We start from the raw sequence: 14173 nt of genomic DNA on the forward strand, positions 1-14173 counted from the left end.
GAACTCACAGATGTCAGTCTGGATGACTATTTTCAAGATGCACAGCATCTTTAGGATTCCTTCTTGCTCCTATCAGTCAGGTGTAGATAGGAACCAGTCTCCTGTTGTGGAGTTAGGGAGAGACTGCATGTAGCTTGTGCTTCCCCTATTGTTCTTCTCAAACACCATAGGGCTGGATGGAGTCTTAGGGTATGTCTGCCTTGGAGTTAGACACCCACAGCTGTGCCATGATAGCTGATTAGGGTTCGTGGGGCTCAGGCTAAGGGGCTGCTTAAATGCAGTATAGCCGTTTGGGCTCAGACTGCAGCCCAAGCTCTGGGACCCTCCCATTTCTCAGGGTCCTAGAGCCGGGGATCCAGCCCAAGCCTCAACATGGCTGCTTCAGTATAAATCCAGAATAACTTCTCTGAGGGTGATGGAGTCTCCCTGGATTTTAACCAGTGTAAGTGTGAGCTGACTTTGGCTCCAACTTTGTGTTGATTTCATAGCTGATGAAAAACTCTTGTTTTTTTTGTATTTTGTTTCCTGTCACAAATAAATAAAAAGTGAGATGGAAGAAGAAGATGACACTATCCACATGGGAAATGCCATCATGACCTTTTACGCTGCTTTGATTGACCTCTTAGGACGTTGTGCCCCTGAAATGCATGTAAGTTTTTTGTCTCTGCAAGTACAGCTATTTTCTTACTGATACTCTGGTGTTTTAGTTCATTGGCCTTTTCACTGCAATACATGTTATCCCTTAGTATTGAAACAATGTTATGCCAGTATAATATTTAAATGTGCAGATGTGATTTAAATAAACTGTATGTGGGATCATTTTGATATTAGTTAAATCCAATGTCCAGTTGCCAGTTTCTTAAGGATTTCCATGTAACCTGTGCAGAGGCAAAATTCTGCCTTCAGAATCTGTGTGGCACATCTGAGCTCCAGTAATTTTCCCTTATTACATGTGCAGAACTTCCAATGGGTGTACCAGTATGTATGGGCTTGTAGGGAAAGCAGAGAATCATCAGTCAAGATATACCACATGGCTCTAAGATCACCATTTTGCCCAAATACACGAGAAGGTTTAGTCAAAGAAAAATGTTGGAGAACCCCTGAATCTTCCCTGTTTTGTCTCTCACTGAAACCCATTGTGCATTTCTGTAGTCGCTAACAGGAACAAAGCAAAATGTCAGGTTGCCTCCTTTCCTACAAGGAGAATGAAAATATCCCATAAAGTTGCCTGAAGCATCAAAGAGATACTCTTGAACTAAGTTCTCCCATGTGGTAGTGAGACTATCCAGACCAAACTGCCCTCTTTTTTCACAGCTGTAAACTATTTCTTAAACAACAAGCAGTATTTTTTTACTCGCATTACATACACTTGAACTCACATCACTCACATATAAAAGAAAGTAAAAATGATGTTGCCATCCATTAAAACATGAACAATCAATTCCACTCCCAAAGATAGACTGTGGTATTCCACCATGATCTTTGTACTGTATTAGCATCACCTAGGGATACTAGTCAATGATCAGGGTCCTTTGTGCTAGGAGCTATACAGATATATGATAAACAGACAGACCCCACCCCGGAGAGTTTACAGTCTAGGCCCCAGTCCTGCAAAGGCTTATGCATATGCTTAACTTGATGCATGTCAGTGGTCTCACCAAATTTATTAGGGCTACTCCCATATTTAAATATGTATGTAATTTTTTTCATTACTGGGGCCTGGGTTATGACTAGATGCAACAAGTGGATGAGGCAAACTAACAAGTGGGAGTGGGAAGTATAAGGTAGGAACCACTTGTGCTCATTGAAGTTCAAACTATGGCCTCATTTCTCTAAATAACACTGTCTTGCACAGGTTCCCCCAAATGTCAGGTTTATACAGGGTTAGGCATCCTCAAAAACTGGAAGTATCTATATTATAAATTCTCTGTATGTGTTTTTGTGTTGTTTGTTTGAAGAATAAACATTATTTTGACTAAAAAAGGAGTACTTGTGGCACCTTAGAGACTAACAAATTTATTTGAGCATAAAATAAAAGTTCACAAAAGCTTATGCTCAAATAAATGTGTTAGTCTCTAAGGTGCCACAAGTACTCCTTTTCTTTTTGCGGATACAGACTAACATGGCTGCTACTCTGAAACCTGTCATTATTTTGACTAATTTTCATAAACCCATGGTCACCCTGAAGGAGCCGTAAGCTAACTAAGACAGTGAAGCTGATGATGATAGAATAGCTGAACTCATCAGCATCTCATGGATTTTCTTTCACCAAGCCTACTACACGTTGACACCCTGCCCTCTTCCCAGGGGTCTCAGCATTTCACCATGAAAATGTAGTCATTCTACATTAATAATAAAACCTTTATAGCACTAAGTCCCACAAATTTGCATCTGGGTAAAAAAAATGAAATATATATTGTGTGAAATGTGTATGTTTTTTTATCATTTGGCACAGCACTCATTCTTGTAAATGTGTACTTCTGAAGGTTTCTAGAGTATACAGGCAAATATAGTTACAGGGAAAAAAATGTTAATTTTTTGTTATTCTTCCATTAGCTAATCCATGCTGGCAAAGGGGAAGCCATTAGGATCAGGTCAATTCTGCGGTCTTTGATTCCCCTGGAAGATCTGGTGGGTGTAATTAGCATTCCTTTCCACATGCCAACAATAGCTAAAGGTAAGATGATTGCAGTGCATTTCTTTCTCCCGCGTCAACTCATTCTTTTGAATTTTGCTATTAATATGTGAATATTTATATCCATATTTCCCACACTGGGGAATTTAATTATTCATGATGTGAACTAGAAAAGTCGTACCACTTTCTTTGATTTTCTAGATAGTGATTCTATGTCCATTTTTAAATCAGTGGCAAAACCTCCACTGATTTCAGTGGGATCGTCATTGGGTCTACAATGGCCATCAGATCTCCTAACAATGGTAGACAAAGTGGGAATTTTAAAGGTGCACAGGAGGGAAAGTAGAGAAGGCTAATTACTGGGAATAGAACAAGATAAGTTTCATGAAGGATCACCTTCTAAGCGCCCTCTGTTTTAAGGAACTAGTTTAATGTTTCCTTTAGGTTTCCAGTGCAATTTATTCAGCAAGCAAAATTAGCTGGCTTCTTGTGGTAACACTTAAGACAGGTTCCATTGTTCATATCTGGCTTTTATTAAAAAGTCTATCTGATTTTTTTAATTTTAACCGTTCCATTTAATATACCATGAACATTATTTATTGTTTTCATTCTTGGCAAATAAAACACAACATTTCTGTATTTTCAGAATATATTGACACTCAGAGAATGGAACAAGCCCCTCACTTTTTACTATAGAGCCCTACTTTTATCACAATGCCACAACATTACCATTTCTGAATCTATAATAGCACTGGGAGCACCTTCTTTCCTGAAGTATGTGCACTGGGCACAAGTATCAAAAGGCTGTTCATGCTCCTCCATGTTTGTGTTGCTGGAGGGGAAGGGTGACAGTACTGCTGTGATGCTGACACCAGAAACTGGAGCTTGATCCCCACTTTAGCACATACTATTTACTTTTAGCACATTCTGTTTGCTTTTTAAGGAATTTTTTTTTGTTTTAAGCCTTTAAGATGCTGTTCTTTTTTGGTAGGTTTCAGATAAAGTTTTTTTCTTTTTTTCTGGAAAATACTAACAAATAGATATGAAGAACCCCTTAAGACCTTTTTTAAAATAATCCCACTGTGATGGAGTGTGCTGCTCCTTTAAAGGAAAAGCTAGAGCATAGGACCCTGACAGCCTGGGGTGTAATCAAGGAGGAACTGCCCTGCCCTAGGGTGAGGCTGCGTTAAACAGCATTCAGCAGAAAGCTTAACTGAGCCTGGGAGGGTGGGGGGACAAGGAGCCCTGCAGGTTGCAGTGGGTGGTGGTTTCTCTGACAGACTAACCACACCAAAGTCAGATTTTGTTTTGTCAACTTCAACATTTGGGAGTTCTGAACTAGGGTGCTGAGGTGAGAACCTTACAAACCGTTTATTGTGACGGCTCCTGTCCAGAAAGCTTGTTAGAAGGGACATGCTATTTTGTTAGTGTGTGTTGGATTGTCCTTGCCCTGGGCTGTTGAAGTGAATTTATTGCTGTCCCAATCAGGGGAAATTAAGGTGTGGCACATCGGCAGCTCCACAATGGGAACATAGGGACAATCCATGTCTTTATACCCACAAACATATTTTCTCTATTTTTCTACAAAATTTTTTTAAAAATCCAACTCGCCGTCTCTTTTCCTGAGAGACTGGTAATCTAACCCCTAGTTCTGGCATCACAGTCTTGTTGTTTGTTCTTTATCTCCAGCAGAACTTATAGTATGCCTACACTGGAGCTGGAAGGTAAGTTAAAATTCTAACATACCCACATTAGCTCTGATTGAGGTACCACACTAAAAATAGAAGTGTAGCCACAGAGGTGAGAGGGACTAGCTGCCCCAAGTATGTACTCAGATCAGATTGTACTTGAGGTGACTAGTCCCTCCCATGGCTCATGTACAGTGGCTACACTTCTATTTTTAGTGTGCCAGCTTGATCTGAGCTAGTGCCGGTATATCTCCTCAAACTGGAATTTACACCTTCCAGCTCTAGTTTAGATGTACACTGTGATCCTGATCCTGCAACTAACTCCTCATGGGCATAGCCCTGCACCCACATATGGGCCCAACATAGAATCATAGAAGATTAGGGCTGGAAGAGACCTCAGGAGGTCATCTAGTCCAACCCCCTGCTCAAAGCAAGACCAACCCCAACTAAATCATCCCAGCCAGGGCTTTGTCAAGCCAGGCCTTAAAAACCTCTAAGGATGGAGATTTCACCACCTCCCTAGGTAACCCATTCCAGTGCTTCACCACCCTCCTAGTGAAATAGTGTTTCCTAATATACAACCTAGGCCTCCCCCACTGCAACATTGTTCCTTGTTTTGTCATCTGTCACAACTGAGAACAGCCAAGCTCCCTCCTCTTTGGAACGCCCCCCCTTTCAGGTAATTGAAGGTTGCTATCAAATCCCCCCTCATTCTTCTCTTCTTCTGACTAAATAAGCCCAGTTTCCTCAGCCTCTCCTCATAAATCATGTGCTCCAGCCTCGTAATCATTTTTGTTGCCCTCTGCTGGACTCTCTCCAATCTGTCCACATCCTTTCTGTGGTGAGGGGCCCAAAACTGGAACCAATACTCCAGATGTGGCCTCACCAGTGCCAAATAGAGGGGAATAATCCCTTCCCTTGATCTACAGGCAATGCTCCTACTAATGCAGCCCAGTATGCTGTTAGCCTTCTGGCAACAAGGGCACACCATTGACTCATATCCGCTTCTTGTCCACTGAAATCCCCAGGTCCTTTTCTGCAGAACTGCTGCTTAGCCAGTCAGTCCCCAGCCTGTAGCAGTGCATGGGATTCTTCTGTCCTAAGTGCAGGACTCTGCACTTGTCCTTGTTGAACCTCATCAGATTTCTTTGGGCCCAATACTCCAATTTGTCTAGGTCACTCTGGACCCTATCCCTACCTTCCAGTGTATCTAGCTCTCCCCCCAGCTTAGTGTCAGCCACGAACTTGCAGAGAGTGAAATCCGTCCCATCATCCAGATCATTAATGAAGATGTTGAACAAAACCGGCTCCAAGATCACTACCTCTTGAGCCCGACAGTCTAGCCAGCTTTCTATCCACCTTATAGTCCATTCATCTAACCCATACTTCTTTAACTTGCTGGCAAGAGTACTGTGGGAGACTGTATCAAAAGCTTTGTTAAAGTCAAGGTATATCACATCCATTGCTTTCCCCATATCCACAGAGTCAGTTATCCCATCACAGAAGGCAATCTGGATGGTCAGGCATGACTTGCCCTTGGTGACTCCATGTTGACTGTTCCTGATCACCTTCCTCTCCTCCAAGTGCTTCAAAATGGATTCCTTGAGGACCTGCTCCATGACTTTTCCAAGGACTGCAGTGAGGGTGACTGGTCTATAGTTCCCCGGATTCTCCTTCTTCCCTTTTTTAAAGATGGGCACTATATTTGCCTTTTTCCAATTGTCCAGGACCTCCCCCGATTGCCACGAGTTTTCAGAGATAATGGCCAATGGCTTTGCAATCACATCAGCCAACTCCCTCAGCACCCTCAGATGCATTAGATCTGGCCCCATGGACTTCTGCATGTCCAGCTTTACTAAATAGTCCTTAACCTATTCTTTCACCAGTGAGGGCTGCTTACCTCCTCCCCATACTGTGCTGCCCAGTGCAGCAGTCTGGGAGCTGACCTTGTCTGTGAAGACCGTGGCAATAAAAAGCATTGAGTATTTCAGCTTTTTCCACATCATCTGTCACTGGGTTGCCTCCCTCATTCAGCAAAGGTCCCACACTTTACCTGACCACCACCTTGTTGCTAACATACCTGTAGAAACCCTTCTTGTTACCCGTCACATCCTTGCTAACTGCAACTCCAGTTGTCCTTTGACCTTCCTGATTACACCCCTGCTGCTCAACCAATATTTTTATACTCCTCCCTAGTCATCTGCCCAAGTTTTCACTTCTTGTAAGCTTCCTTTTTGTGTTTAAGCTCACCGAAGATTTCTCTGTGAAGCCAAGCTGGTCGCCTACCATATTTGCTATTCTTTCTGCACATTAGAATGGTTTGTTCCTGCGACCCTCCATAAGGCTTCTTTAAAATATAGCCAGCTCTCCTGGACTCCTTTCCCCCTCATATTAGCTTCCCAGGGGATCCTGCCCATCAGTTCCCTGAGGGAGTCAAAGCCTGCTTGTCTAAAATCCAGGGTCCGTATTCTGCTGCTCTCCTTTCTTCCTTTTGTCAGGATCCTGAACTCAACCATCTCATGGTCACTGCTGCACAGGTAGCCACACACTTCACCTCCCCTACCAATTCTTCCCTGTTTGTAAGCAGCAGGTCAAGAGGAGCATGTCCCCTAGTTGTTTCCTCCAGCACTCTCCAAAAATGTATTGCTCTCCCAGCAGATATCAGGTTGATTGAAGTCCCCCATGAGAACCAGGGCCTGTTATCTGGAAACTGCTGTTAGTTGTCTGAAGAAAGCTTCGTCTACCTCATCCTCCTGGTCTGGTGGTCTATAGCAGATGCCCACCATGACATCACCCTTGTTTCTCTCGTCTCTAAACTTAACCCAAAGGCTCTCAAGAGGCTTTTCTCCAGTTTCATACTTGAGCTCTGAGCAATCATACTGCTCTCTTACATACAGTTACTCCTCCTCCTCCTTTTCTCCCCGGCCTGTCCTTTCTGAACAGTTTATACCCATCCAGCGCTCCAGTCATGTGAGCTACCCAACCAAGTCTCTGTTGTTCCAGTCACACCAGAGACCCAATAAATTCAATGGGACTCCAAGTCAGCCCACATAGGGCTCATGGCAGGAGCAGGGTCAGCCCCATGTTGCTGGCATTTAGTAGAATTATCACTGCATTTGCAGGCATGGATGCAGCTTGGTTCAGTGCAGCACTTACAGCACAAGAATATCCTGATTCTAATACAGTGTTATAAACACAGCAATGCTAATTTACCTTACAAATAAGAACATATTATAGACAGAAGTTATAACTAAACAGCACTCTATAAAATACAGGAATAAAAAGAATTATTTGGAAAGAAAATATCAAAAGGATTAGCATTTCTGTTATGTTTTCAAACATAACTATACAGATCCTTTACTACCAGCATCTTGATTGTGTCATCAAAGGATAGTTTTCATGTATAAACTTCCTAAAGCTCAAAAAATAGCTCTGAATTTCCATCACCTTTTAAGATCTTCTAGTAAATGGTCCTTTTTGAGATTTTTTTCTTGTAATCTCTTGTTCTCATTCCCTTTGTTAATGAACCTGCCTTTCAGGTATTCTCACCAGTGCTGCATTCCAGGGATATACAAGTCAGAATCATTTTGCCGCTCACTTTTCATTGGACCTTTTTAGTGAACACTATATATTACAGGGTATTTTTCTTATGCTACATAAGAGAGTCAGGTAGCGTGACTGCTTTGACACCCAGAGTATGAATGAGACCACATACTTATACTATAAGGTTTACCTGGATTTAGGTTGCCATACGCATTTTATTCAGTCAAGCTATGAACTGGTTGCCTTTGTGTAACATAAACATGTGGAAAATGTTCAGATATTAACAGATACTCAATACCCTTACCTATGCAGAATAATCCTTTTTATTGAAGCCTTATTGCTTCCTTTTAGATGGTACTGTGGTGGAACCTGACATGTCAGCGGGGTTTTGCCCAGATCACAAGGCAGCCATGGTTTTGTTCCTTGACAGAGTCTATGGAATTGAGGACCAGGATTTCCTTCTACATCTCCTTGAAGTTGGCTTTCTGCCAGATCTCCGTGCCGCTGCTTCCTTAGACACGGTAAAGATTTAAATTCTTTGATTTGTCAGTTCCCTCAGCTTGTCAAGCACTTCACAAAATGACATTCTTCTCTTTCAAGGTGGCCTCTGTCCATTCCCACTTGCTAGATGCATCCCATGGTGCTGCTGACCTTTGAGAACATTTTAAAAAACAGCAAAGATGCATATTCTCCAGAAATTATGCTTGTTTTATAGAGCCTTCACACCTCAAGCCCAGGGCCCCAGCCCGCAGAGGCCCAGTGTCTTTCCCAGCAAAGAAACTTTCAAAGCCGGAGTCCTGGATCTAAAATCAGATCAGGTGCCTGTGGATATAACTAAGGGCCTCTCCCTAGGGAACAGGAATAAAGGATTTCTTTTCCAGAATTCTGTGATCTGGGTCTGCCTCTTACCTCTCGAACTCTCTTGACCTTGTCCTATTTCTGCTTTGGAATCACCCGTCTCCTATTTTCAGACGTCTGTCCCTTGTAATTTTTCCTATATGACCAGAAGGAAAAAAGGGAGTCTGAGGGCTGAGACTTGGGCTTCAAGATTCCAGATGGAAGGTGGCAAAAAAGTCTGAAGAGAAGTGAGCATTAATACCAGTGGCACAGAATTTTTGCCCTTTTTTGAAGGATAAGGAATAAAATCCATATTATACTTGGCTGTGTTTGTTCTGCAAGGCTAAAAGGGAAAATATTTGTCATTAATCAGTAAGTTATAACTCTCTACATCCGAAGCAGATACTTTGAACGAGAAGGTACTATATGTTAGTAGTCTCATTTCAGGAACTTTAAACTTGTTTTTTAAACAGATCATCATTCTATAGTTACAGAAAACAGATCATATACAATTGTGCTGGCAACAGGAAGAGCGCACCCTAGAGCAGAGGTATCAGAAACATAGTCCACTGGATGTATATTTGATATGATCAGATTTTGTAGAGTTTAAGTTTTTATTAAAAAAAAAAAAGTTTCTAGTCCTCAGAGTAATGGGGAAAGAACTTGCAAACGTGAATAAAGTACAAACAAGTGCATTTTTGTGAAGAAACAAGGCAAGCTGCTTTTGACTTAAATGCCAGACAAGTCACTATTGGATGGTTTGGAGCTGTAGGGCCCAGGTTTATTATGAACACCAAGAACATCAATTCCAAGAAGTGAACCTTTCCAGGAATTTTGACTTCATAGGATGCTTGAGTTTTGCAGAAGGAATCAAGGCAATTGGAAAATGCATAACCTCAACTTTGATTGTTCAGTGCCTCAATTGCCTTTATTTTCCAGAAGGTTTCAAAGCTCAACATTACCAGAGATGTGAATACCCAGAGGTGATACTTTAAACACACTGCCTTGTGTGTTTAAAAGAGAGAGAATGGACTTGAAACAAAGCCTTCTATTGTACCTCAATATGTGGTGTGTTCAAAATCTAAAGATGCATCTGAATTTTGTAAGCAGCTCTAGTCTTCCTAATGGCTGACCCTAAACCCCTTGTCAAATGGTTCATGAACTTTAGACAGTTCAAAATAATTTCTGCAGCTTGAGCCCACCTATATATATAATATCTGTGTATCTATATATCATACAGTTTATAAGTTGAATAATCATTAACATTTTGTAGATCCCCATTTTTGCCAACTCTCTATAGCATGTTTTTTTCAGGGAAAAAATAGTGTATATATAATCGAATTTTTTTAAATATTTTTTTTCATTTTTTTTCATCTGGAAAAATCTCTACATATCAAGTGACATGTTTGGAAAGTAACAAGTGACTGAATATAGGAGGTTAGAATGGAGTGTGCATGCTGTAGGATGTATATTGTCTGTCTCTCCGTGTACTAAGTCTCATTGCTTATCCAATTTTCACCTTCTTCTTTGACATTTTCCACAAAATAATTATAGTATATTTGAAAAATTAGTGTGTAATTGTATCATACATGGCATGTAGGGAGGAGAGTTTTCCCTTTGTGCCTTTGAAAATTAATTCCTTTTATATCTACTATATAAGCAAAAGCTGAAAAATGTAGTTATTTTCCTTTGTAACAATATTTATCAAACAAGTCTCATTGTTTGGGTTTAATTTGTTTCGTAGGCTGCTCTGAGTGCTACAGACATGGCCTTGGCTCTGAATCGATACCTTTGTACTGCAGTCTTGCCTTTGTTGACCAGATGTGCTCCTCTTTTTGCTGGCACAGAGCACCATGCCTCCCTCATAGATTCCTTATTACATACTGTGTACAGACTCTCCAAGGGCTGCTCTCTTACCAAAGCTCAGCGGGATTCCATTGAAGAATGTTTACTCTCTATTTGTGGGTAAGTGAATATACCAGACTCCATAGAAAGATGAGTTGCTATACTGAGATGTGATATATACGAGAGCACGAAGGCAGATTAGCTAACTACATATCACCTTTTATCAGTAGCATGGTTATGGATTTTATTGAATACACTGTCACCCTTTAGAGACTGTATTTTTCCATTTTGCTGAAGTCTGGGAAAGATGTATTAAATAAATATATACTTGACTATATTCATGTTGCACAGTTGGTAATTACATGTAGATTTTTCAGTTATTGTTCTATTAACAGACTCTTCTTAATTAACCTCAGTAAGAAAACCAAAAGAATGCACTGTATTGGGGACAAAAGTCTATATAAATAGGGAATTATGAACATAATAGAGTATTATTTTTAAGAACATTTTTAACATTGCAAACTGATAATACCATGTTGTGATTTATTATAGAAGGTTATATTGCTTGCTGAAGCTGTTCAGTTATCAGTTACATTTTAAATCCTAGCTGATCTTTAATTACATAGTAGTTCATGATCAGCACACTCTCCAACCTATCAGTTGCGTTAGCGTCACCTTCTTTCCATCTTGGAATGTTTGCCTATGTTGTCCCTTCTCAATCTAATGACAGGTTTCAGAGTAACAGCCGTGTTAGTCTGTATTCGCAAAAAGAAAAGGAGTACTTGTGGCACCTTAGAGACTGATGAAGTGAGCTGTAGCTCACGAAAGCTCATGCTCAAATAAATTCGTTAGTCTCTAAGGTGCCACAAGTACTCCTTTTCTTCTCAATCTAGCAGCCCAAGTGCAAAATTTTCAAAAGTGCCCAGGTCTCATTTTCAAAATGTGCAAGCATTCAGGAACCTAAGTCCCACTGAAAGAAATTCAGGGCAAATAAAAGCAGTGTACTGAATTCTTTATGCCATATATTATAGAATCATAGACATATAGGGTTGGAAGGGACCATGAGAGATCATCTAGTCCATCCCCCGTGCTGTGGCGGGACCAATTATACTTAGACAGTCCCTGACAGATGTTTGTCTGATCTGTTTTTAAAAACCTTCAGTGATGGGGATTCCACAACACTCCTTGGTAACCTATTCTGGTACTTAACTAACCTTATAGTTGGAAAGATTTTTCTAATATGTAACCTAAATCTCTCTTGATGCATATAAATTCAATTACGACTTATCCTACTGTCTAATAGCCCTTAACATATTTGAAGGCTGTTATCTGGTCCCCCCTCGGTTGTCTTTTTCTCAAGACTAAACATGCTCGGTTTTTTTAACCTTTTCTCAAAGGTCATTTTTCCTAAACCTTAGTTCAATGTAGTTAATAATAATATTTTAATCTTGATAATGTCAATATCATATATGTTCATGGTTTGCTGTTATTGAGAGACTTTTTATATGTATATTCTCTGCCTATTATAGAGTGGCATATAGATAAATCCCTGTTGTTTGTTCTCTTTCCAGCTGATGCCCAATACTCTTTGGGCCCTAATATAGTACATCCACAGTGTCAAAACTTAGTTTATATGGCTTCTTCAATGCAAGAATACAATACAAAAGATTATTCTTATGTGCTTTTTTTATGTGTTACAGTATGCACAGTGATAATCAAATACAGTATCAGAATATTACATTTTCTGGTTTGCGCCTGTCCTTCTCTTCTCTATTTTAGAGCTTGTGTTTTCACAGTTTTTTTTATATGGTTCACACTGGAAGTAGCATATTCTGGAAGTTTTGTTTAGTATGCATCTGTTATTGTTTGCTCTTCATTTTCTTCCCACGCATTTTTAATCTGCTGTGTCAATTACATCACTTTCAGATATTCCTAAATCCATAAGGAGTAGGACAATTGGCACAGATCCTTGGAGTGTGTGGTTACTTTAATGGGTTGTCTATTTATTGCATAAAAGCTACTTGTATGCTCTGTTGAAACTGTCTGTCTACCTGCAGCCAATTGAGGCCATCCATGATGCAACACTTGCTAAGGAGATTAGTGTTTGATGTTCCTCTATTAAACGAGCAAACAAAGATGCCTCTGAAGGTATGTGTGGTTTACCGTAAAGTATATTTTAATTTTCTTCTATACAATGTATTATTTCTTGTATGTTGCCTTGCCTCCATCCTGTAGATGAGACAATATCATGTTATCTCTCTAGCAGGAAGCAAGGAGAAAAAGTATTCTTTGTGACAGCATCTAACGCTCACTTCTGATCAGTCCACACGGAAGCATAGAGTTCATGCCTCATCTCTGACTCCTCTTCCAATTCTGTCCTTTCTTCAAGCCCTTGTGTCAAGGTTCCTTCTCCACTCTGAACTCTAGGGTTCAGATGTGGGGACCCGCATGAAAGACCTCCTAAGTTTATTCTTACCAGCTTAGGTTAAAAACTTCCCCAAGGTACAAACTTTGCCTTGTCCTTGAACAGTATGCTGCCACCATCAAGCGTTAAACAAAGAACAAGGAAAGAGCCCACTTGGCGACGTCTTCCCCTAGAATATCCCCCCAAGCCCCACACCCCCTTTCCTGGGGTAGGCTTAATGATAATCCTCACCAATTGGTACAGGTGAACACAGACCCAAACCCTTGGATTTTAAGAACAATGAAAAATCAATCAGATTCTTAAAAGAAGAATTTTAATTAAAGAAAATGTAAAAGAATCACCTCTGTAAAATCAGGATGTTAAATGCTTTACAGGGTAATCAGATTCAAAACATAGAGAATCCCTCTAGGCAAAACCTTAAATTACAAAAAGACTCAAAAACAGAAATATACGTTCCCTCCAGCACAGCTTATTTTACAAGCCATTAAACAAAAGAAAATCGAACACATTTTCGAGCTAGATTACTTACGAACTTTACAGGAGTTGTAAGGCTGCATTCCCGATCTGTTCCTGGCAAAAGCATCACACAGACAGACCAAACCTTTTGTACCCCCCGCTCCAGATTTGAAAGAATCTTGTCTCCTCATTGGCCATTTTGGGTCAGGTGCCAGCGGGGTTACCTTAGCTTCTTAACCCTTTACAGGTGAAAGGATTTTGTTTCTGGCCAGGAGGGATTTTATAGCATTGTATACAGAAAGGTGGTTACCCTTCCCTTTATATTTATGACACCTTGTAAAAAAGAAACAAGATGGAGAGAGGGTAAGAGAGAGATGATTCCAAGGCATAAATAGAACAAAGGTCATGTAAATTCCTAGGTGTCTCCCCAGGATCTCCAGCTTGGGTTCTTGTGTTAGTCTCTCTCCTACCAGAAAACTGATTCATTTTCTTTGTATGCAGTGTTGTAGCTGTGTTGGTCCAAGGATATTAGAGAGACGAAGCTGAGTGAGGTAATATCTTTTATTGAACCAACTTCAGTTGGCGAGAGAGACTAGCTTTTGAACTTACACAGAGCTCTTCTTCAGGTCTGGGAAAGGAACTCAGAGTGTCACCACTAAATACAAGACTGAGCTGATAGTTTACCATAAGTATCTAGTACATACTCTAAGGGAGACCATTCAAGGTGAAGTGGCCTGTTAACAC

General features: G+C 40.5%; 1 protein-coding gene across 1 annotated transcript in view; it reads left to right on the forward strand.

Annotated features, from left to right (window-relative positions):
* RYR2 (ryanodine receptor 2) overlaps positions 1–14173 on the forward strand; it is a 743716-nt gene that overhangs the window by 501145 nt on the left and 228398 nt on the right. Inside the window, exons 51-55 of the mRNA XM_077812173.1 lie at positions 547–649; positions 2557–2677; positions 8218–8387; positions 10448–10668; positions 12606–12696. Coding sequence (XP_077668299.1) covers positions 547–649; positions 2557–2677; positions 8218–8387; positions 10448–10668; positions 12606–12696 — 706 coding nt within the window. The remainder of the gene's footprint in view (positions 1–546; positions 650–2556; positions 2678–8217; positions 8388–10447; positions 10669–12605; positions 12697–14173) is intronic.

Source organism: Eretmochelys imbricata, chromosome 3 (genome assembly GCF_965152235.1).
Source record: "Eretmochelys imbricata isolate rEreImb1 chromosome 3, rEreImb1.hap1, whole genome shotgun sequence".
NCBI classification, from domain to species: Eukaryota; Metazoa; Chordata; order Testudines; family Cheloniidae; genus Eretmochelys; species Eretmochelys imbricata.